Genomic DNA, 24,214 nt, shown 5'->3' with positions numbered 1-24,214 from the left:
ATAACATATAGATATATAGATAAACATCCAAGATTGGCCCGGGGCCAATCAGAAAAAGATCATTTTCCATCATGACCCGACCGGCGCTTGAACCCGGGACCTCCCGGTTCAGAGGCAAGCACTTTACCACTTCGCCACCGAGGTTGTCAAAAGGCATAAAGTAGTGATAATACTGTATAAATATAAAAATTTGAGATGTTTCTTTCTCAGTTACATGACAGAACTGTTATATTACAGGTTCTATTAGTCTATGCCTATCAGAACCACAATAGAATAGCCGGCGGAATTTGCCCGAAGGTCGGTCGACTAGACCGAAATGATAACGCGCATTTTTTGCTGATATAAAAAGGCACCGTGATTGAAACACCAGTTATATGTAAATAATGCCTTTGTTAGTTTTTTCACAGGCTTTACAGATTTGTTTGCTGTCTATGTTTAGGTTTCCTGAGGCAATTTAGGGTAGGAGTCCACTTTAAGTCCAGTTAATGTTTTAAAATCCTAGTACTAGTGAGTTATACTATAGTATAACGACAGTTTTATGTTAGATACTGCATATTCTTCTTCTGTTGAAGGCTTCTGTTGAATCTTTGTACTTAAAACACCTAACACATTTTCCTTATGTACATATTATAGTATTATAATACTCCAATTAGCAAAGTCGACACGAAGAATAAATAGTGAGATACCCAGTACACTACCCTGAGGAACACCATAATCATTTAGTATACGTGGGCACCTCTAAATATGTTATAATACTAGACAATACAAATTATTATTATCATCACATATTTTCGATATTTCAGTAATTTCTTTTAGTTTTTTTTTTTTTAATTTGAGGCGTACCCAGTGTGTTTTCCGGACTAAATTCAAATCTTAATTCTTTGTCTCCAGGGTTGTGCTCTAGTCTTCTATGCGGGACCACCAAAGAGGTAGAAGTGGGCGGCAGCTTCGGTTCCAACACGGCGGTAGCACTCGCGCTGGTGCGGCCCCCCTCCACCGCCCCGCACCAGCCCTGCCAGCTCATCCTGACTGCTCCAGATGCCACCGCCTTCACTGTCAGACTCATTGATGTTAAGGTAAACTATTCCTTCATGCTTTTCTTGTATAATCGTTTTACTTTGTCAACCTTTGCCTTTGTCATTTTGGATATTTTCTACAACTTCTACTTCATGATAATAAAGATAATATATAGAAAGATAATATATATATATATCATAATTTAGTTGCTTAATTTCTGTTTCACATCGAAGGGTATTTCCATGAGTATGATGTATGGCGATAGTATTAGAAATAACTACTTACCTGTATTTACCAAATAAAACTGTCGAATCGCATATAATGCATTAGTTACAGTAATGTACTTACATAAGCACACACAACGGATTATCGAACACGTTTTCATTCGATTTGCAAAATTTCCGTTACGTCAACTGAATTTTTCACAGTTGCAAGGTCGCGTCTTTTTTGACTTGCCGCGATAAATTCTTTTCTCTTTACCACAATTTCATCAAAAACCACATTAGAACTTCTAAATTAGTTGTCATATTTTTTTTTTAGAAACGAGCTGTTTTATTTATAAAAGCAAAATAATATAGTTACAACAAATTTTGTGGACAAAACAAATACGCCCAGATTTATACTGTACTGCTGTATATGCTTACTTCCTTCCCATTTTTTTAAAGACTGTGGATCATCACAAATATAAAAAAGGAATCTTCTATATTCACAACACATTCTGTATCTGGTTGTCTGTCAGCTTTGTGCTAATGGGGCCAATGCACTATGCACAGGACATACAATCGTTCATGTATGCAAGGATGCTGCAATATGCAAGGCACAACTGCATATTTAGTTATATATAGTAATGGTACACTTTGGGCCTATTCACCAATTTCTGGTAAAATAACATTTGTCATCTATATTTCTCATAAATTTGCTTGATGTGACGAACCAGTGAGCCGCTACACTACACAACACTGATACCTACACAATTTTTAACTCTATCTGCTTGATATGTTACATTTAGACTATCTAATACAGCAAACGATCAGACAGATACATTATTTGGTAAATTACAGTTAGTTTGTAAAATAAATTTAGTCTTCCAGTTGTAGTATAAAGAAAGAGCCATTAACCTTTTTTGTCTTATTATTATCATCACGAACGCATGTGGTTTTCCTCTTAATCTAAATCAGAAGCCTACTAATGAATCGTGGGAAAATATAAAAATAACCTGAGAGGTATTCTTTACTAATATATAACCTGGTTTTAAGAAATAATAACAAAATGAGAGATGTTCAGAATATCTAGATAGGTACAGAAAGAAGACGAATGGGATAGTTGACAAGGTCTTCGCTTCAGATGTGTGGATTCAATGTTTTGTAGACCTGAAACAAGTAAACAAACTTAGCGTGAAAGGACAGCGGTCCTTTAAGTAGAATAATAATCGTTTCAAACTCCAAACACAACAAAACAAAAATAGATTATGCAATGTTCAAGGTAGCATTATTAAGAATGCAGGAAAAATACCAAATTCACATGAATCATGTGGTTTTATTCTGAAAATAAGCCACAAGGATAACACATGGTCACGAAATGGGAAGTTTGTTCTTTCTTGTGAATTCTTGAACGTGTTGGTTTCCAATAACACTTTCCGGAAAAACATAATAAAACTATAAGGCGTTATAACAGTATTAGAATACATTAGACGTGGTATTTGTTTAAAGGAAGGAAAAATCTAATAAATGCTGTGTTGTTCATATTTTTGTAATGCGAAGCGAATTGATTGTATACTTAGTCTTATATAATTAAAGATAATTTAGCGATTTCAGTTTTATATTGTTGATATTTGGATATTATTTGTAAATGTTATATATATATATGATTATCTACCCTGCAACTCTATTCAATTTATACATTTATCTATATTTCTAAGGTCTTCTACGAATGTATTTCTTTTGTTCGAAATATAACTTAGTAGACTCCTAAAATTTTTTAGTTTTTTAAATATATGCAGCCGTTTCAAATCATTAGCTTGTTCATAATTGATTTCATACGGTTTGTTAATTTCAAAAACGTTATTTTTTTTCACCGTTATCAGTGAATGTTAATCATGTAGGTACATTATATCGATTCGATTCGACTTTTCCAACTCGTATCACATGACAGTTGAGTCATTCACATTTTCATATTTTATTTTTCTGCTAATTATGCGTGACGTGACGACTGACGATTGCATATATAATATATGTGTTATTTTGCAGTTTGGAGGCTATTTCTGTTTCACTGAACCAGGGCCTTGTGCCTAGGATTTAGATTGTTCGCCGTTACTAACGGTAGTAGGCCTTTACAGTCCTTACGCACGAATCTTCACGAACATGTGAAAGTCGCGGATATATTTGACTCACATGATGATAATATATTTCGGGATAGGTACTGGCCACTTGCTCAACAATAAAAAATAAGCACGTATCAAACTGTAACAAAGTTTAGGCACGAATCTCCTTCGGAAACAGCAAGATTGCTGCAACATCAATGCATTTGATGCAACCAGGAAGCGCATTATAAGTGCATTGGAGTCGCAGTGTGAAATAACAATAACTGGTTTACGATATAATAATAAGGCTATTTCCTTTATCACAAACAAATATGTAGAAAGATACGTTTTGTATAAAGCCTAGTCACAGAGCCTAGTCAACAATACCGAAGATCTTCATGCATTTCTATAGATTTCTATCAACAAAATATGCCATTTCTGTGTACATAAGATGTCTTCTGGCGTCTACATAAGATGGTTCGAAATGTAAGACGAAACAAAATCTAATTTTTCAAATTAGGACATAACATTTTGCTAATATTATAATAATACTATATTCACCAAAATGGATTGTGATCTGTCGATGTAAGTATTCTCGCTATTTTATTCCGATAGATACCGATTATTATTGGTGCATACCGTGTTACTACGTTACTTGTTATTATTATCATAGTATTCTAAACTATGTACATTTGTAAAGAAAACAATGGAGGCACTAAGGACACCTAAAAGTCGCCTGGAGCCCCTGAAGGTCGTTCACCGGCGGCCTTCAGACCGACCACGCTGATACCAGGAAAATGTAATTTTTTTATTACCAATTTTATGTATAGGACCAAAAAAGTTCTAGACAAGAAACGGTTGAAGGATGTAATGACTAATTTTGATTAAATTAAATTAATTACTAGCGGCCTGTCCCGGCCTCCCTCGGATTATGCCATAGTAAATTATACACTATAATAAATTTTGATAGGAATCACACTATCTAATCAAAAAAACCCGTAACAAAATTCGTTGCGTAGTTTTAAAAATCTAAGCATACATCGCTTAGTTAGAATGAAACCGACTTAACTCAAAAAATCTTTAAATTGACTTAAGGTCATCGAACGACTCTACACATCGTATTCTATCGCATAATGAATCAGAAACTGCCCCAACTGTGTTAGAAGAGTACGAACGCTCTATTTTGGTCGCTTTCTAACTGAGCGCCGAGGGCTCCAGGGTCGGAACGTCAACGCCCCTTTTGGTGATATTTCCGCAACCGCAAGCGCAACACGTTGACCGAACGCAAATAAAGTGAGTGACCGATTGACGCTTGAGACATTATCATTCCAAAAAAGGGTAAGAATTAAATTGACCTAATAGGTTTTAACTCGTTATTCTTCCGAATATTGTCATAATATATACGACTTATTCGCACTTACGTCACTTTATTACTAAAATTGTTTTGTATGTCATGACTTAACGATAAATAAGACACTTTTCTACAAAACTTTTCTGTGTTCATTTTTGTTAAAAATGTTCTTTGTCCTATTATGGATTAAATCACTTTTATATTAAAACTGCTATTGTTAATACCGTCCTTATAGGATTTCAGTCGATTTTATTCTAATAGTGGCATAAGCTTTTTATTTTAGGTCATAAGATTTTTTTTGTTATTCGTGAAAGATAAAACGGAGAACGCTCATGATTTTGGAAAATGATAGAAAAAGAAAGAATGTGGACGAAGAAGTAAATTAACAAAAGCAGCAGGTAAGCATACTTCGTTTTATATTTCCTGAAAATATTTAAGTTCCGGTTTTGTTTAGATTATCATTATGTCATTTTTCCTCACTTAAAGTCTTTTGTGAAACGTATTTTATGTGTTCTATCACTTTTACTGATATTGAGCATGTTGGTGTATTAAAACATCGGTAAGTAGGTATACCTACTCATAATATGTGACTTGTCAAAGTTAGCGCGGGTTTAAGGTTGGTGGAGGTTGGAAGTAGAGTAAGCATAAAAACACGAATTGAATGGTTAATATTGAGAGCATAACATAATTTATTATTAACACATATTTTTGAGATTTGGTTTGCTGCTTTTGATGACATGCACTCTATTTTTTGCTTTTTCAGGAAACACAATTTAATATAAAAAACTTTTTCCCGAATGCGTCATTTGATAAAAACACGCCAGTTCTTGAAAATCATGCATGAAGAACCTTACCGTTTGAATCTAATAGAGCCTGTAACTATTTATTTATTTAAGTATTTATTTTTAGAATGCGTTGCCAGAAATTATTAGAAGTATATATAATACAAATTTAAACTATTTTTTCAAAATCGAAGATCATGAATCACCTCTGTAAACATTTTAGCTGAAGAATCTATCTGAGACTGAATACAATTATTAATCTGTACCACAAGTAACAGTTAGGAGTACCCTGTAATAGACTGGCAAAGACACTAGTGACTGCTTATCGTTCATTAACACTTATCAATGAGCCTAAAAGGGACCCAGATAGGTATCTGGTGAGGTAAATAAAAGTACCACTTTTCGAAGTTTCTCTTTCTTAAACTCGATCGATTCTCTCGCTACAAATGAACCACCACTTCATTCCTCAGTTAACTTCTTAGCTATCCAAGAACCTAAACATATATACATATAAGCCATATGTATATATATTTAGGTTCTTGGATTAGAATCATCAACAAGAACATTTCATCAGAATCATCAACAAGAACATAAGAATTCAGGAAGTGATTTTATTTCCCAGTCTTTAATATCAACTGATACAGAACCACAACCCTCAGGCAGCGGCTGCTCAGGACAGAATAAAAATAAATATATAACGTCATTTTATGCATTATATAATAGCGAAATTTCACATTGGGTCAATAATAAATAAATATCTTATTACTGGGCACACGCAAAATGAGGACGATAATGTTCACTCCCTCATTGAAAAATAAATAAAAAAAACTCAAAATCGGGCCCAATTTGTCCACCTTATCGATATATAAATATTATAAGCTTAATTAAGAGCTCTAAAAATTGGGACACCTCTCAAGGTTCAGCATTTTTCTTTAGCTATGAGCTATGATACTATGTTAGATTTGAAAGCTTTGCAAAACGAGTGGGGCTACAATTTCAATGAGGACAATGATGACAAGGAGCAGATTTTGTGGGATGATGTAAAATACGCGTTTTAAGGTTTGTCAAAAATGAACCTTTTGTATTTTATTATAAGACCAGTTATACTGAAGACAAAAGACTAGCGCGTCAACATGAGAAACAAAAGGAAGATGCCTTGTGTTGAAAGTGTTTCGAGAAAACTGAAGTTATCGGAAAATACAAGAAAAGGTCTTATGGAGTTAAGAAAAATATTAATACCTAAGTATTATGTATATTATTATCACAATCTTAAGAATATTAGGTACTATGAGTTTATTTTGATACAAATTGTTACTGCTGTACAGGTGTAACATTACCTTCGATATAGCCGAAACCCATGTCATCTCCCTATTAATATGAACATTTTCCCCCAAGAATCCATACTTGGAATCAATAGTTTCCGAGATAATGAAGTTGGATTGAATTTTTTTTTTTCGCAAATTTATATAATTTATCTTGTAACCGTCATTTCATCCAAAGAAACCTCATAAAAATATTAAAGAATTCCCTATCTAAACTAACGCTAAAATTTAAAACGTGCAATGAACAGTGCCCTTCGCATCGCCGCATAGCGCTTTCACTATAGCGATACACACACACAAACTAACGGCTCATAGCTGATTCGTGCGTGAGCGATTGATACGATGCCGCAATGTTCACTTATTTTGATTATTTATTATTATTTTTTATATTGTTTTTTTTTTTATTTTTCCCTGTCAAATGATTATTCTGAAGTCACTTTAATTGGGGTACCCTATGCATACCTAACGGCTATGACGGAGGTAGTGGTATACCTTGTATATGCCAACTGCAGGCAGGCAGAACTCTGAACAATACTATAAAATATGTTATTATTTCAATACAATAAATAACTTGAACACAATCTTGGGTTTTATTATTAAATAGTTTTTATTAAAATGACTTATTAGTAAACAACTTAATCTTATTTTAATACAAAAATGACATATTACTCAAAATGCCACACATAAATTTTAAGTTATTAAAATGAAACTGACCTAATTCATATTAAGTCAAACTCTTATAGAATAAGTTCGGTCAAAGGGTGACCTTATAGTGACTAGTTTTTGAAAATCGTTATTTTAAAATATTATTTATCAAAATAATTTGAAAAAAAGACAATTATTATCAAGCCTAATAGTTAATGAAACCATGTCAAACATAAAAAGACAATTAACATACTTCGTTTCAGAAATATACTTTAACTTATGAAAAAATTAATAAACATGAAATCTTATTTTGCGATTTCCCAAAAAGTTGAGATTTTGAATTAAGTCACTTTCGTTCTAAAGCAGCGACATATAGGGACAGATAGCGGGAAGCGACCAATTTGTTTTATACTGTGTAGTGATAGGAGAAAAAATTTGTATCCAAGGAAACTGTATTATGGGTAACCAGGACTAGCCATGTACACCATCATATAGCTGAAGGACTGTTTTTTTTTCATAAATCCTTGAGTAGGATCCGGTCTTTCCTAATTTTGTACGTACTTATTATTAAGGCAGCATGACCGATTGATCAAATTATCAAGTCCAAAGTTCAAATGTTTTCGTGTGATCAGATCAGCGTCATACAATCATATGAATGAGGAAAACTACAAGTGGTTCTAAGAACTTTTTAGACAGAAATGTTATCGACCAATTTTTTGGTACCAGGTATGTACCGTATACATAGGAACAGAGTGGTCTGTGGTACCTTATAATGTACTATTTATTGACAGTCTATCTAGACTTAGTCGAACTATGCCTCTAAGGCTAAATTGATATCTTGCTTTTACCTTATAGTTTTAGCATTTAACAAGTCTAATAATTTTATTGTTTCTGTTTTCTAAATTTTAATCAACTGATTAGAAACACACGGTTTTTACTCGTAGCACGTGAGTTAGAGTGTGACTATGAGAAATTAATCGAGTTTAAAATAAAAGCTACGAATATATTTAACGTTATTTTCAAGATAACACGACGAATAAATTATTGTTTTTAAATTATCTAGAATATATAAATATGTATTACGAAATAATATTTTCAGTATTGTCTGAAATAGTTACACATTTTATGGACCTAACCGTACAAACAACAAAAATACTTGGTCTGAGATTTCCGAGATTTCTTAATCTACTGGTCACGTCACTACTGAAGACCATAAAATCGAATGAGTCACGTAGCTTCAACCTTAATCTAATTCGATTTTGGTGTTATAAACATAAGTATATATTGCACCTTACGTGTTTTTATACGATTTTTTCTGTAAGCAGCCTTGTGTTTCATTACAATCAAACAAAAAATTGATTTCGCTCAGCATTGCGTCCTGGGCGTTGGTCTTCCGCGAATACCGAAATATAATTAAAACAAAAAAAGAACCAAAAGTTTAATTGGCTCTTTTTTTTAAAGTTTTATTTCATTTTTTATGTACAGAGTACTTCTTTTTTAAATTTAATGTGTTTTTCGGCTGAATATACTAATACATTTTTTCACGAAAAGTGTTATTTTAGCTCTGTTCTTGTTCTAAGAAGTTACCTCTAAATGTTCAACAACAGGGCTTCAATAGGTCACAAGGTGCATCCCGTGACCGATTACTTGCAACTAAGATGAATTGACACGGATGCGTTTCATGGACGGATGGATATAAATTGGAAAAGTGTAGAGCACAGTTACTGCTCTCCAGCTGTGTTTAGGAAAAGCAAAAGTCAAAGGTAAACGAGTAAACAAACACTAGAAAAAAGGAACAGTTATATAGATACAAATATATGTATTATATTGGAGCTGCAAATCAAAAAGTAAAGTTATTCTTGAAGTACAGAGAAAGAAAGAAAGTAATGGAAAATGTCACAGCAAAAGTCTGAAGATCATGTGAAATATTTTCAAAAGTAACAACTCCAAAGAGATTTATTTTGTCAATAATGATATTCAGCCAGTGGTCAAACTGAGCACGCCTGACATTGTGTGAAGTAGAAAAGAAAAGAAGTATGCTATTGATTTTCCCTATTTCTCTCGTCTGAGCGTTTTCCTAGTTGTTAGGAGTTGGAGCTCAGTGTCCTTGACTTCCTATTGAGGTATCTGCTAGCCGTCCTTACGACGTTATGAACCTTAAAGACGTTATGAATGAAAGTTTATTTGTTTGTTTTTCCTGATTTTCTTTAAGATCTTTATTATTCACATAATTACAGACTAGTTGATATGGTGATACGACAAGGATTTCCATATAAACATGTATGCAAAACTATTATAATGCAAAATGGGTTTTCTGTTACAAAACTAGAAAAACAGGTCTTCATTATTGCGATGCTCGTCAGAACAACATGATTAAAATATTATTAGTCGTAATCGATATTATTATTATGACCAAACAGTTTCTTTACCTGATTTTTTTTACTGAAATAATTTTTAAACAATTGCACCAATATCTTTTGTAGTTGGTGTTAGTTCGGACTTTTTAACAAATTAATTATAGCATTTTTATCAGGTATCGATTTAAATAATCAATGATAATTAAAACTACTGTAATTGAGAATAGAAGAAGAAACGACTTCAATTTTTTGTTTTGATTGGAATGTCTTTTTACAACAAGAACACTTCTACGACAGTTATCTCAAGATCAAGATGTTCAAATTGATCACTTGACTTTGATTAAAGTTATTAATCTTCTGTTCCTTTCTCTTTGGAAATTCGCCTTTCGTATCTCTAGTATGTTTCTTTTAACTTCATCAGTCTAATCTTAAGTATACATACATACATATAAGCAGAATATAAGCTACTGAAATTAGTTCATTTTTTCACGCTCTGTATTTCGCGCGTAGGCAATTTTTATGACTGTTGATATAGGCTCAGTGCATTTCGTAGGAAGTCTTAAAAATACGTCACCGTAAACGTAAAAAGTTATAATTTCATGGATCCACAATCTCGCCGCGCATGAGGTTACAGTCACGTTGAAGCTCACGAGTGTGTGAGCTAATTCGTTATTTTATTAATTAAATAACCGATTGTCCTCAATCTATAACTGATGTTCAGGTTTTAAATATTGGGCAGTATCTTGTGGAATCCTGTTCATTGCTATAATCAATGTATGGTCATGGGTTTTGAATTTTGTACCTATTTAGTTAGTTATTTTGTTATTTTTGGTCTATATATTTTTATTGTTTAGAATTTACTTACATAGTACAGTCAACAGTACATCAAGTTACCCTGCATGAACCTCTATGGCGCGGTAATAGCGGTGAGTTTGCAATGAATTTAGGTAGGTTGATATAAGTTTATGTATTTATAAAGCATAATTCTTTATTTGTTGAGAAAAGTGGTGGGTATCTTTATTTCTCCAATTACTAAAATGTGAATTGTAGTAACTTCTAATTTTCTTGAAATAATCGTTTATAAAGGTCAGCTATAGGGATACTTTCTACAAAGGCGCTGTCACGTAAGCCTTTTACATGCAAAGGTCTCAGGGTAACGACCTAGGGCGGATGATGGAACAAAAGCTATGTGTGTATGTTTGCGAGGCGTCTGTGCATTACCAGGGACCTTGTCTATATATGTAGTATTAGCCTATTACATTTTCACATTAACACGTTTTTCCAATCATTATCGTCGAGGACAATTTGAGTCTATTCATCATTCGCCTAACTTTATACCACTTTATGTGGGGTCGGTACAGCATGTCAGTCTTCTTCACTTCCCCTTGTCTAATATTTATCGATTTGTTTAATTTCTCTTAGACATATCCAACGCGCTACATCCATCTCTTCTTCGGCCTTCCTCTACTTGTTTTTCCATATTTAAATAATATCCTGTACCCTTCTTACAATACAATACAATACAATACAAATACTCTTTATTGCACCAAAAAGAAAAAATACACAGAAAACAATTTGTAATAAATATAAGAAGGTACAAAGGCGGACTTATCACTAAAGCGATCTCTTCCAGTCAACCTTTAGGTGGAAGGAGACATATATATATAAAAACATTTAGGCGCAGTAAAACAAACTACCAAATATATAATTACATACACTATATATAAATAAATACATTACATACAATATACATACATATATAAGCATACCAAATACACATATACATATACATATAAATACATATATATACATACATAAATATCATTATATAGAAGGAAATACATGTACAATAAAATTAGGATACGTTAGATAGATAGTGAGACTTAACGAGTTGCTTAAATTTGGTCAGAGTCTGGGCATTCCGAATATCTAAAGGAAGAGCATTCCAAAGACGAACAGCCTGAACAGAGAAAGATTTGGAGAAAAATTTAGAATTAGCTACGGGAAATCTGAGTCTCAAGGATACCGTGCTGCGCAAACTACGAGAGGAGCTGCGATCATCACCGACAAATTTGAAACGGTCCTTGAGATAAGGTGGGAAATAGGGATTGAATAAAATTGAAAAAAGCATGGATACAATATGCAAATTACGACGAAGTCTAATGGGAAGCCAGTTTAACTGGGAACGGAACGTGGAAACGTGGTCATATTTACGAAGTCCATAAATGAAACGAATAGCGAGATTCTGCAGGCGTTCGAGTTTGTTCAGCTGTTCTTCTGTAAGGTCAAGAAAGCAGCAATCAGCGTAATCAAGGATAGGGAGAAGAAGAGATTGTGCAAGCGCAATTTTGGTGTTAATGGGCAAGAAATTACGAAGCCGTCTGAGCGAACCAAGTGTAACAAATGTCTTCCGACTAATTTCTTTCATGTGGACTGACCAAGATAAAGTTGTATCAAACACCAAACCCAAATTTCTAACGGACTCGCAAAAGGAAATGGTTTCATTGTTAAAACTTAGGGATGGCAAAGAATTCCAGTCTACGCGTGAAGTAAAATAAGGACTACCGATAATTATAGCTTTAGTTTTTGAAGGATTTACCAAAACACCAAAAGATTTACTCCAGCTAGATAATCGCTCCAAATCGTCGTTCACAATGGCAATTGAAGAAGGTAAGTCAGCTAACGACGAGTGATAATAAATTTGCAAGTCGTCAGCATACAGGTGGTAGGAAGACTGAAGATTATCAGTGATATTATTAATAAAAAGCGCAAATAACAACGGAGAAAGCACGCCACCTTGAGGTACCCCGGCCGAAATCCGGCACCACGAAGACTTTTTGTCCTCAATGCGTACGCATTGTTGACGGCCGCCCAGGTATGAACCGAACCAGTTAATAGCTGATGGAGATATGTTCAGAGTGCGCATCAGACTTAGCAGAACGTCATGATCGACAGTATTAAATGCATTCGTGAAATCTAATAAAGTAAGGATAGTCAACTGCGAATTGTCCATGGCGAGACGAAGGTCGTCAGTTATTGTTAGAAGGGCCGAGGTTGTGCTGTGTCCAGCACGAAACCCCGACTGATACACATTAAGTAGGCTATTTTTATGAAGGAAAGAGTTTAATTGTAACTGAACTAAACGTTCCAGAATTTTAGATAGGAAAGGAAGAATAGAAATAGGACGGAAGTCGGAAAATGAGGAAGGATTAGGTTTTTTAGGAAGTGGAGTAATGAAGGCAGTTTTCCACGTTGAAGGAAAGCAACCAGAGGAGAGGGAGTTGTTAAAGATTTGTGTAATAACAGGCAGGATAATATCAAGAATCGGAAGTATCATTTTGCGACTAATATCGTCGGAACCTACTGCATTAGAAGTCACTGCAGAAACACACTCTTGAACATCACATTCAGCCACTGGAGTAAAAGAAAAGGAAGAAAAGTCGGGAGGTGAAAGTGACTCGAGGTGGTTTAATATGGAAACTTTATCATTGCCACCGAAATTACTGGAAGAGGAAAAGTGCCTGTTAAGGCCGTTTATGTCAAGGTTATTTGAGATGTTGTGGTTTTTCTTTCCTACTCCCAGAGACTTTAGAAATTTCCAGACTTTGCCTGGGTCACCGTTTTCTACGGATTTATGAATGTGACGGCGTTGGGCTTCCCTGCACATCCTGTTGCAGACATTGCGAGCCTCGACGTATTTGGAACGATATCTATCAGGATCAGCTTTAAATTTTGACTTTGCACTATGCTTTTTAGCAATGCAAGCTTTTATTTCATCAGTCAGCCAGGGTGCAGGTAAATGCTTGACTTTAACTGGACGAATTGGGGCATGTTTGTCGTACAATGCTAACAACAGAGCGTTAAAAGTCGCAATTTGATCGTCAATTGAAGCAGAGTCGAAAACAGATGCCCAGTTACATTCAGCGGCATCCTCGCGCAAGGACTCAAGGTTTATGGCACCAAAATTACGCTGCAGAAGAATTTTGGACTTAAATTTTGGAGGGCGAATTTTATAGGAAAGATATAACAGATCATGGTAAGAAAATATGTCAGCATTGAATTGGCCATGAATAGAAACAAGATCGGAAGAGGACACTAGAATAAGATCAAGGAGGGAGGGAATACAATTAGGAAAGTGATGGGTGGTATCTAGAGGTAAAATGGCCAAATTACAAGCATCGACAATTGATTTTAAAGTTTTAGCACGACTGTCATCTTTTGCTAAGCATGTATTAAAGTCACCCATAATAATAGTATGTTTATAGGCAGGCACAATGTCTTCCAAGAGAGTCTCTAAAGATGAGAAATAACTAATATTAGACGAAGAACTATAGAAGACACCAAGAAGAACGGGATCATGAGAAAAGGTGACTTCAATAAAGAGATATTCAGCCTCCTTGGAAGAATCGGCCACCTGAGAAGTGTGAATGATTTTAAAAGGGATGTGGGATCTAAGATAAATCGCAACGCCACCTCCACCTTTGTCAGTGCGGTCATTGCGAATTAGCTGGAAGCCAGGTAAAGAGTAAGAAGTAGAGGGGTGGCAGGAATTGAACCAGGACTCTGACACAAATATAGCATGTATGTTTTTGCTATCAAAAGTCGCAAGCAAATCTGGATAATGTGCCGGAATACTTTGTGCGTTGATGTGAACAGCATTAAAGTTTTTGTGCACGTTTGAAAAAACATCATCAAGAATCTCGTTCAAAGGAGGAGTAATAGAATAAAAACTGTCATCACTACTAGTGGAAGATGCAGAGAAAAAGTTATCTTGTACACTACACATAATATATAAAAAATAAAAAAAATATACTCAAATATAAAAGATAATAAATAACAAATAATACTAAAGACTACAAATATAATACTATACTAAAGACTACAAATATAATACACCTTACCACCCGCCAGCAAAACCGACAGAAACTATGCCATTGGTAGGATACATATATTTTAAGTCTATGGTAGGATACGATTAAAATAAAATGATCAAAAAAGAGCAAAAAAAAAAAAAAAAAACACAAAGCTGATAATGTGTATGCCAAATTAAGAAAAAAAAAAAAAAAAACGATTTTAAACAAATGGCATTGACATAACAACATTCAGCTGTCAAAGTCAGGAAGTGACAGTGACAATGTCAAAGGAAAATGTGAAGTGTGGTGTGGTGAAAAGTTTTACGATAAGTTTCGCAAACATAAAAAACAAATTTACAAACACTAAATGGAGGTAGAGGAACCAACCTATTGAAATTTGAGTCACGGACGACTTGTGAACAAAATGGCCAACAAGGACGAGTGGTTACAATATGATTAGGATGTGGAGCACAATCGGATACTATTTTTTGTTGACTCTTCGGACTCGAGACGTCGCTGTCGCAACCGCAGCTTTCGCGGGCGCCGCTGCAGGCTGGGGAGCCGGCGTCGACGCCGATGCCACGCCTGGTTTCGCCGCCTGCGAACTTTCGCCAACGGTTGGGACCTCACGCAATCTGTCTATATCCTCCAAGGCGTAGACCCGATGTTTCTGCCCGTTGTGCCCGATGACGAAGATGCAGCCATCTCGCGTCCAGCATTTAGTAATACCAAAGTGTTGACGAGCGGCCATAAACACTAGATGTCTTGTTTTGGTCAGATACTCCGACAGTGTCAAACCCGTCCCTTTAAGACCGGTCTTAGCATGCCAGAATTTGTCCTTATAACATATGTTTACAAATTCAATAAGAATCGGCCTTGGCTTCTTACCACCCCTGTTTTGTCCTATGCGATAGCAGCGAGCAACATCTGCAATGGAGAAACTATCTAAATTCAGACTGTCTGTAGCCATCACAGCAATTCTTTGCACCAGCTCCTCATTAGGACTCTCAGGCAACCCGTGAAGTAGTAGCATATTACGCCGAGTGGACATCTCGAGGTGATCCTGGTGTTTCATAAGTAGTTCTACTTGACTTTGTAGAGTGCCCATGGCTGTAGATATGAACTGCTGAAATGTGGAGAAGTCAGTGGACAGTGATGTGAGTGTTGGGGAAGGATTGGCCTGTCTTAGGTTTTCTTCAAAATCCGCCATCTTGTTATTGAACAATGTCATTAGATCAGTGATCGATTTTTGAATAGATTCCATAGTGAAGTGGTGAAATGTATGAAGGAAACTAAACTGCTGGCAGGTAGTATGCTTTATATGCAACTGATAAACATATACTTTTACACACAGAACACAATAGAAATAATTATATTTTAAATAAAACTGGAGAGACAAAAAATCACAACTGATAGTTTTAATGCTACCCCCGAAGACCCTTCTTACATCGTTGTTCTCCTCCCTTCTAATGACGTGTCCAAACCATCAAAGCTTGAATCTATTTTTTCGGTTAAAATATTTACAGTAACTTCCTCGAAACTCATACCGAGAATGTAAGTAAACTGTATTTACTTACTATTAGTGACGAATTTGCAATGAATTTGGGTCGGTTGATGTGCCATTGATTGTACCTTCCTCGGCCAAACCTTCAATATGTTCGATGGTTTGGTCGTATTTACAAACACGCAAAATGCTAATGATGCCCGTAATGGATAACGACCAACACTTTTTGGGTCAAGTGACTGCCAAATCACGACCGTAATGATTGTCAAAATAAAAGAAAGTGAATACTTTCTATTTTAAGGAAATGTTAAACATACGGCTGGAGGTGTGATCTTTTACTTAGAATTTAGCCAGAATCATGATGTGGCGATTAGCGTCTGCAATATCGTAAGCATTTACGTCGGAATACACATTAGAAATATACGGTTTTGTGATTGAGGACAACAATATCATTTACACGCTTTAGTAAAGCGTTCTTCTTTTTCTTCTTGGTCTCTTTATGCCCACGTTTGAAACCTATGGTATAATTAATAAACATGGAAACTTTTCCGGTTAGTATAAAGAAAAAAAAGATGGTTGCGTCTATTAGATACCTATACAACATTATTTATTACGGATTATTATTTTTCTAACACAAATGGCAAACGATTTGGTAGATCAAGAGTAAACTACATTATAAACAGTTCTACATCAAAACAAGACGTCAGTGTTATCAACTAATGTGCAGATAACTGCACGTAGCAACAGCATTTAAAGCTGCAACATGCTGCACTATACGCCTAAAATAGGCTGTCGAAGGCTTCTCAGTACCACGCCGGACTGGTCGGACCAGTTGCAGTACAGAAATAGCATGTAACGGTGAGCTGATCATTTCTCCTTTCACTGCACATGGAATTTGCACCTTGGCTACGAGGTTGGTTGAATTTATTATGCTTGGATTGGATTTATGACATTTTTCTACGGCTTTGTAGTCAAGGAAGGCTTTATATCTGTTATGTCAGAGTTTAAATTGTTTTTTGGGATTTTTTGTTGAATACGTAGCATGCTATAAGAAAATCTTTGCTGAATAAGTTTGCTACGTCTTCATAGCTTAAATTTTTGTGACCCGTGAATATTTTAGGTCAGAATAAGAATATAGTACGAATACTTACTAACTAGCATAGATTAATTTCCTGCTTAATTAATTAATACCTATTTAATTACATAATTAATTAATAACTTGATTAATTTAATAAGCCGGGACGGCCCGCTAGTTATTTCAGTAAAAAACTAGCGGGCCGTCCCGGCTTCGCTCGGGTAAAACCATTATAAATTATACCTAAACCTTCCTTCGTAATCATACTATCTATTGAAGAAACCCACATCAAAGTCCGTTGCGTAGTTTTAAAGATCTAAGCGTACATAGGAACAGTCAGCGGGAAGTGACTTTGTTGTATAAGTTGAAGTGATACTTCCAGTATTAATATATTATTTTTTATTTGAGTTAATACGTAAAAATACGTGTTTCTACTGTGGCTGTATATCTGTTTTTGGATTGTATATGGCAATTTTGCATGGATTTTACGCAATACGATTTCGTCATATTTAAGCAGAAACTAGTTATAATCAAATGTTTTCGAGAACTGACTAATATGTTGGAAGGACCCGTCATGTTTTGCAACACCACTTCTGACAAACAAGTTTTAACCACAAAGCAAAATGATACCAAGCCACGTGAAACATTAAACTTAATTTTCAGAAAAATAACCCACTCAGCTCAAAGCTAAGATAAAATTAAAAGCGGTGAAGTGTGAGTTGGACTCGCGCACAGCTCTGGATACCAATTTCCTTTCTTTATCTGTAACTATAAGCCATTACTTCTCGCCAAATTTTATGATTCTAGGTCAACGAGAATTTCTCTTAGGTTTTGATTCCTTTGTGCGACAAGTTTTTTACAGATAAAAAAAGAAAACGTAGACTCAAGTATCAGATATAAACAATTTGAATACCTACTTGCTACATCTACGCCTTCTTTTAAAATAGTGTCATTATAGACAGACAAACGGATAGATGGACATCGATGTGATACTATAAAGTTCATTTTCCGTTACCTTTTCAGGAACAGTATGGAACCCTAAAGAATCTAAAGATACTAGCTGAATAGATTATTTTGTTATTTGACTGTCGTTGATAAAATACTGTATTTTTTTTAAATCTGTTTCCTTATTTCTATTTTGTTATTTGTTGCAGGTACGTTTGTTTAACTGAGCAACAAGAAAGGTAATTTAAACAGTGTATTTTCAAGGTAAGTCTTCCACTTGCACAAACATAAAACTACTTCACTACGTATTTTCAGTTTACATTAAAGTATTAAGTCCCAGGTTAATCCACCTACACCCTACTTTATGTGCGGTTCATACAACATGCCAGTCTCATATACTTCTCCCTGTCTGGTGTTAATCGATCTTGCCGAGTGCACTCCATTCATCTCTTCTTAGATCTTCCTCTACTCCTTTTTCTATTTTTCAAATCTTAAATCCATTTCCATATAAATATAATAAATGTATCGATAGTCTTTGGAATAAGAGAAACACATTTGCATATACTAGCTTCGCCCCGGGCTTCGCTCTCGTGGGAATTTCGGGATGAAAAGTACCCCACGTATTATTCCAGGTTGTATTCTACCTGTGTACCAAATTTGATATAACAATCCATCTAATAGATTTCGCATGCAAGAGTTACGAACTTTGATAGACACAACATCCTCATAAACTTTCGCATTTATAACGTTAGTAGAATTCATATTAGATACGACAACAATAATAACAAAAGAATGACAGCAACAATTAATGCGATTCATGAATGTTGAATAATTATAAAACTACACGAATTTATAGGAAATTCGCCGTTATTACAGTCGTATAGAGATCAATGCAGGGATAGATCAGCAGTTGCCTATAAAATAAATTAGTTATCAAGTTCAACCTACGCGAAGGCTCTAGAAGTAGATATTGATAAATGATACTTTGAATGCACTCCTTCCCTGCCCCTTCAAGGCCTTCGATCTTTCTAGTGTTAGACTAGACCTACGCGTGTACTACCTCTGATGAATAGAATAGGAAATTCTTGTGACTTGTGACTTGAGGTCGAGAAAATCAGAAGCCCTATAAAAATTAAAGCTTCTTAACAAACCAATGATACACATAAGGTAATTTGAATTAATGTTTATAGATACATTTAAATAAATTATTAACAGTATTTTAAGAACATCCGTTTCTAACGTTTACTCTGGATACTTTCAAAATAAATAAATTATTACTATAGGTACATAGATAGCGTAGCTAATGGGTTTTTTCTATTTGTAACTCCTGAAAAGAAATTAGCTATTTAGCAAGTAAGTGATAGTGTTCACACCAGGTGTATGTCGTATACCAATTATATTAATTCAAAAGTTGTAAAATTCATATAATTAGCATGGAGCATCAAACAATAAAACAATGAGCAAATTACGCGCCAATTACAAAACATCATTTTGATTGCGCGCACGCGCCGCTACATATTCGTACTGCGTGTGATTACATTACATAAGGAGGTCTGTTAATGGCATGTGACATGGTAAATATGTCAATACCATATAGGACTAGGAAACGTGCGTGACTTGCGTTGGTTGTCTTTGATTGAATTGTCTTGTTTATCTTTGCTGATATTGTAGTTAGATAACTTAGAACTACTTACTACAAAGTCATTAGATTATATTTAACTAGATGTTGCCCGGGGCTTCGCTGCCGTGGGAGTGATTTTAAGATGAAATATGGCCTATCTTGGATAATGTACCTTCCAAATGGTAAAAGAATTTTTGAAATCGGTTCAGTAAATTCGGTGATAACCCGCCTCAAACATACAACCTCACAAACGCTTACCTCTTTATAATAATAGTATAGATTGGGAGCCGTTCCTGGCCCATAAGATCGTTATCATAATAATGCATTGTCATGGAAACTGAAGCGACATGGTAAATTTCTACTCAGTAGACAATGCCAGTTACAACTGGCAATATTCGATTACAGACAAGCGAACATCGGCACTAAATAAAAGTGTGAAACTAAATAAAAGGTAGTTAGGTAATAACTATTTAACATCATCTACCTTGCCTATGTGCATCCTTCGGTTGTCTTATGATCGGCACAAATGTCATAAGTATAAGTTATAAAATAATACGTAATAATTATATTACGTATTATGAAACACAATGTTGGTATTCAATATCACTATCGATTAATATTTATTTACTTATGACATAACATATCTGCTTAGCAACAATATAAACGTTGTATATCATTACTCATACATTTATTATATCACACAAATGTTAAAAGGCGAAAGTTTATGAGTATCATAAATCAATCATCAACCAACAGCCATTTAAACGTCCCCACTGCTGGGGCACTGCCCTTCCTTACGGATGGATAAGGAGTTTGGATCGTGGCCCATCACGCGGGCCCGTTGCGGATTGGCGGGTTTTAACGACTGCATAATATATAACCGGGACCAACGATTTTACGTGCCTTCCGAAGAACTTTATTCCTATAAAAAGACTAAAATAAATGAACAACCTCAACGCGTTAAGCCGAAATTCATGAGAAACGCAGACATTGTGAAACTTAGCACAAAATTCCCATAAATTAAGTTTATGTATAATAGAAACTCACTAGTGTGTGTGCCACGACTACTTGCCACTCGATGTCGATGTCAGATGCCTTTAGGCGACTTGAATAAAATCTGACCCCATATACATCACTTATTAACGTCAAAAGAAGAAAAAGAAACAAGTTTTCATATTATATTATAAGCTTCTATATATATATTATATATATATATATATATATATATATATATATACATAATATTTATATTCTTAAACCTTTATAAGTAGTATACGATAACAGACATCATCTTCATATAATTTTCAATAAAACATGGCTATACTATAAATTGATCCAGTTGACTATATTGACTATATCAATATCAATTACATGTAATGACAATTACGAGGGCTGCTATTTATGTATCCGGAATAACAAAATTAAACAAACATATATTATTACATATGGTTTTATTGTTTCTCGAAGTATTCTCCGCGATGATCTATGCACTTCTGCATACGATGAAACCAATTTTCAAAGCACTTTTTCCATTCTGATTGAGGTATGTCCAAAACGTGTGTTTTGAACGCATCAACGGCCTCTTCGCGGCTCGAAAAACATTGACCACGTAATTTATTTTTAATGTTTGGAAATAAATAAAAATCATTGGGTGCCAGGTCGGGGCTGTACGGCGGATGACCCGTCAATTCAATCTTTTGACCCTCCAAAAAATTATTTGTTTCAGCCGACTTGTGGCAGCTAGCATTGTCGTGATGAAGTATGATTCTGCGTTGTGGGTTGTTCTTTCGTATTTTTTCAAAGACTTCTGGCAAACAAATGGTGGTGTACCATTCAGAATTAACCGTCCTACTATTCTCTAGTGGCACTGTAGCTACATGTCCGTTGATACCAAAAAAACAAGCGACCATTTGCTTTAAAGTGCTTCTCGCACGAACAACTTTTGTTGGATTCGGTTCATCTTGAAAGACCCACACCGTTGACTGCTGTTTAGTTTCAGGGTCATAAGCATAGATCCAGGTTTCGTCACCTGTGTAGATATTATAAACAGCTTTTGACGTGCCACGGTTGTATTTTTTTATCATTTTCTTACACCAGTCGACACGAGCCTGTTTTTGATCTACGCTCAAGTTGTGCGGAATCCAACGCGAACAAATTTTTTTAACAATTAAATGTTCGTGTAATATCACGTGTATACTCGTCATACTAATGCCCAGAGACGCCTCTATCTCGCGGTATGTAACATGACGATCTTGCATTACTAATTGTCGCACAGCATCAATATTTTGTTGTACCACTACCGATTTAGGACGACCCTCCTTAATTTCATCCGTGAGCATAGACCGTCCACGTTGAAATTCCTTAAACCAATAATACACAGTGGTTTTCGATGGTGCTTCATCTCCAAAAGTTAAAATCAGTTGTTCGATGCACTGTTTTTGAGTTAATCCACGCCGAAAATCATAATAAATCATCGCGCGAAAATGTTCACGAGTTAAATCCATGGCAATGAAGACAAGCTATTTTCAAAATTGGCGCCAATTGAAAAAAACAAATGACAGGGACATGAAAAATATTTATTCTCTAGCCGAAGAGTTCTATTTTCAAATGTTGTAATTACTTTTTAAATATTCTAGAATTATTGGCCAGTTCCGGATACATAAATAGCAGCCCTCGTAACATATTAGTCTAGAGTCTAGAGTTACATTCAAGGTGCCCTTGTTTCAATGAAAATTCTTATTATGTTGTAGGTATATTGAATATCTTTACAAACACACATCATAGAAACTCAGCGTATTGCAGCAAATTGTGTGAAAAAAAGCATCACATTTCTTGTTAAAACCTTTTAATGCAAAGCGTCCGTTCTGACTTTATTTAGTAACAAATTTACTTTCGCGTTTATGACACTCATATAGGTACATATTGTTCAAATGATTATTAAATTATTACCTTTATTTACTTTAATTAATACTATAATAGGATACATATTGTGTACCATTGTATTTAGCTAAATAAATTAGTTAAAACTTCTGTTTATAGAAAAAGTGAGTACCACAACATTTTAAGAGCTACTTAATAATTATATACGAATTTCACCGCTGTATCGGATATTTCTCAAGAAAGGTTATGATACCTGTAACGCAACCGTGCAAAGCAAGGGAGGGTAGATTAGATAATTCCATTTAGTTCAATAAGAAATATTCTTGCTTTTACCCGTGCTATTTTTTAGTTGTTATTTAGGTGGAAAACCGATAAAATAGTCAGAATTAGACCAAAACACGCAATCGCGTCACGCACAGCTACATTAAATATTTGTTCGCCCCCTTAGATGCCCTTATGCCGCGGCACCACACTATCGGCATACTGAAACATACAATTCGTAGTATGTATAAGGAAAACCAGCAATGTACGTCTAAACGGCCAAGTTTGGCCAACTGTTACAGCATGATTTACTTACCATCAGACAATACAGGCTGATTTGTTTGCCTACTATTCTTGGTGTGTTCTTATTGTGTCACACCGCGATTTGTAACAATGCTACACGCACATCGGCAGAAAATAATTCCCGTTGTCTAGCAGTGTTAGGTACACTTTGCATCTATCTTCGACCCAATGAGTAATACTGTTCCTGTCACACTGTATTCCCGTTCAGTAATATAACAAAGTAATAGTCAAATAAAACACGTGTAAAAATTAAAGATTTGTTACCTGAACAACGAAATCCCCACGGAAGCGAAGCCCCGGGGCGCAGTTAGTGATCCCTAAATCGTAGTTTATTCAGATATTTTGTCTACAACTACAGGTTCCTGTTAAAATAAGTCTTACTTCTTGTTTTTTTTTTTGTTTGACGACGACTGACTACGAGATCTGAATGTGTGAGATATCATCGACTGACCTAGATCATGCATTTAGCTTGTGTATTGATTGATCGTTCGTACAATTCGTTCCCTATTTTCCTACGTACATGTGTAATAATAGTTTCGCTACGTGTCGAGTGATAACAACTAAGTTATGTACAAAGTATTCCTTTAATATTTTGTCGCATGTTATTTAGCATTGGCTTAGTTAGCACGTTAGTCATTCGCACATTATGAAATAAATTTAGGTACCTACCTAAACCAATTTAATTGATGTCAAAAATTTATGTCATCAAAGGTAGAGTTACAAACTTTACTAAATTATTTTATTTATTACGAATTGGACGAAATAGTATGTCAAAATTAATAATACTTAGTAGGTAGGTATTTAGGTGTGATGTTTATGCGATATGTAGTTATGTTTATGTAATGTGATACATGTCACTAAGCAATGTACATGAGATATACCAAAAACAAAAACTTACTTGGATAACGTGAGCATTCACCGGTTATTAACTCAAAAACAAAGGACAACCGTTACATTCGGTATTCGGGTCGGCAATTTTTGTGTGCAAATTAAAATGAA

At 34.9% G+C, this 24,214-nt stretch overlaps 1 protein-coding gene across 1 annotated transcript in view; it reads left to right on the top strand.

Annotated features, from left to right (window-relative positions):
- The window catches only part of LOC128669928 (uncharacterized protein), a 55,818-nt gene that overhangs the window by 11,880 nt on the left and 19,724 nt on the right, over positions 1-24,214 (top strand). The window contains exon 2 of the mRNA XM_053745183.2: positions 892-1,076. Within this exon, the coding sequence (XP_053601158.1) occupies positions 892-1,076 (185 nt within the window). The remainder of the gene's footprint in view (positions 1-891; positions 1,077-24,214) is intronic.

Source organism: Plodia interpunctella, chromosome 5, assembly GCF_027563975.2.
Source record: "Plodia interpunctella isolate USDA-ARS_2022_Savannah chromosome 5, ilPloInte3.2, whole genome shotgun sequence".
Classification (NCBI taxonomy): Eukaryota; Metazoa; Arthropoda; class Insecta; order Lepidoptera; family Pyralidae; genus Plodia; species Plodia interpunctella.
The sequence above is the reverse complement of the archived record's forward strand: the minus strand, read 5'-3'. Positions and strand labels throughout refer to the sequence as shown.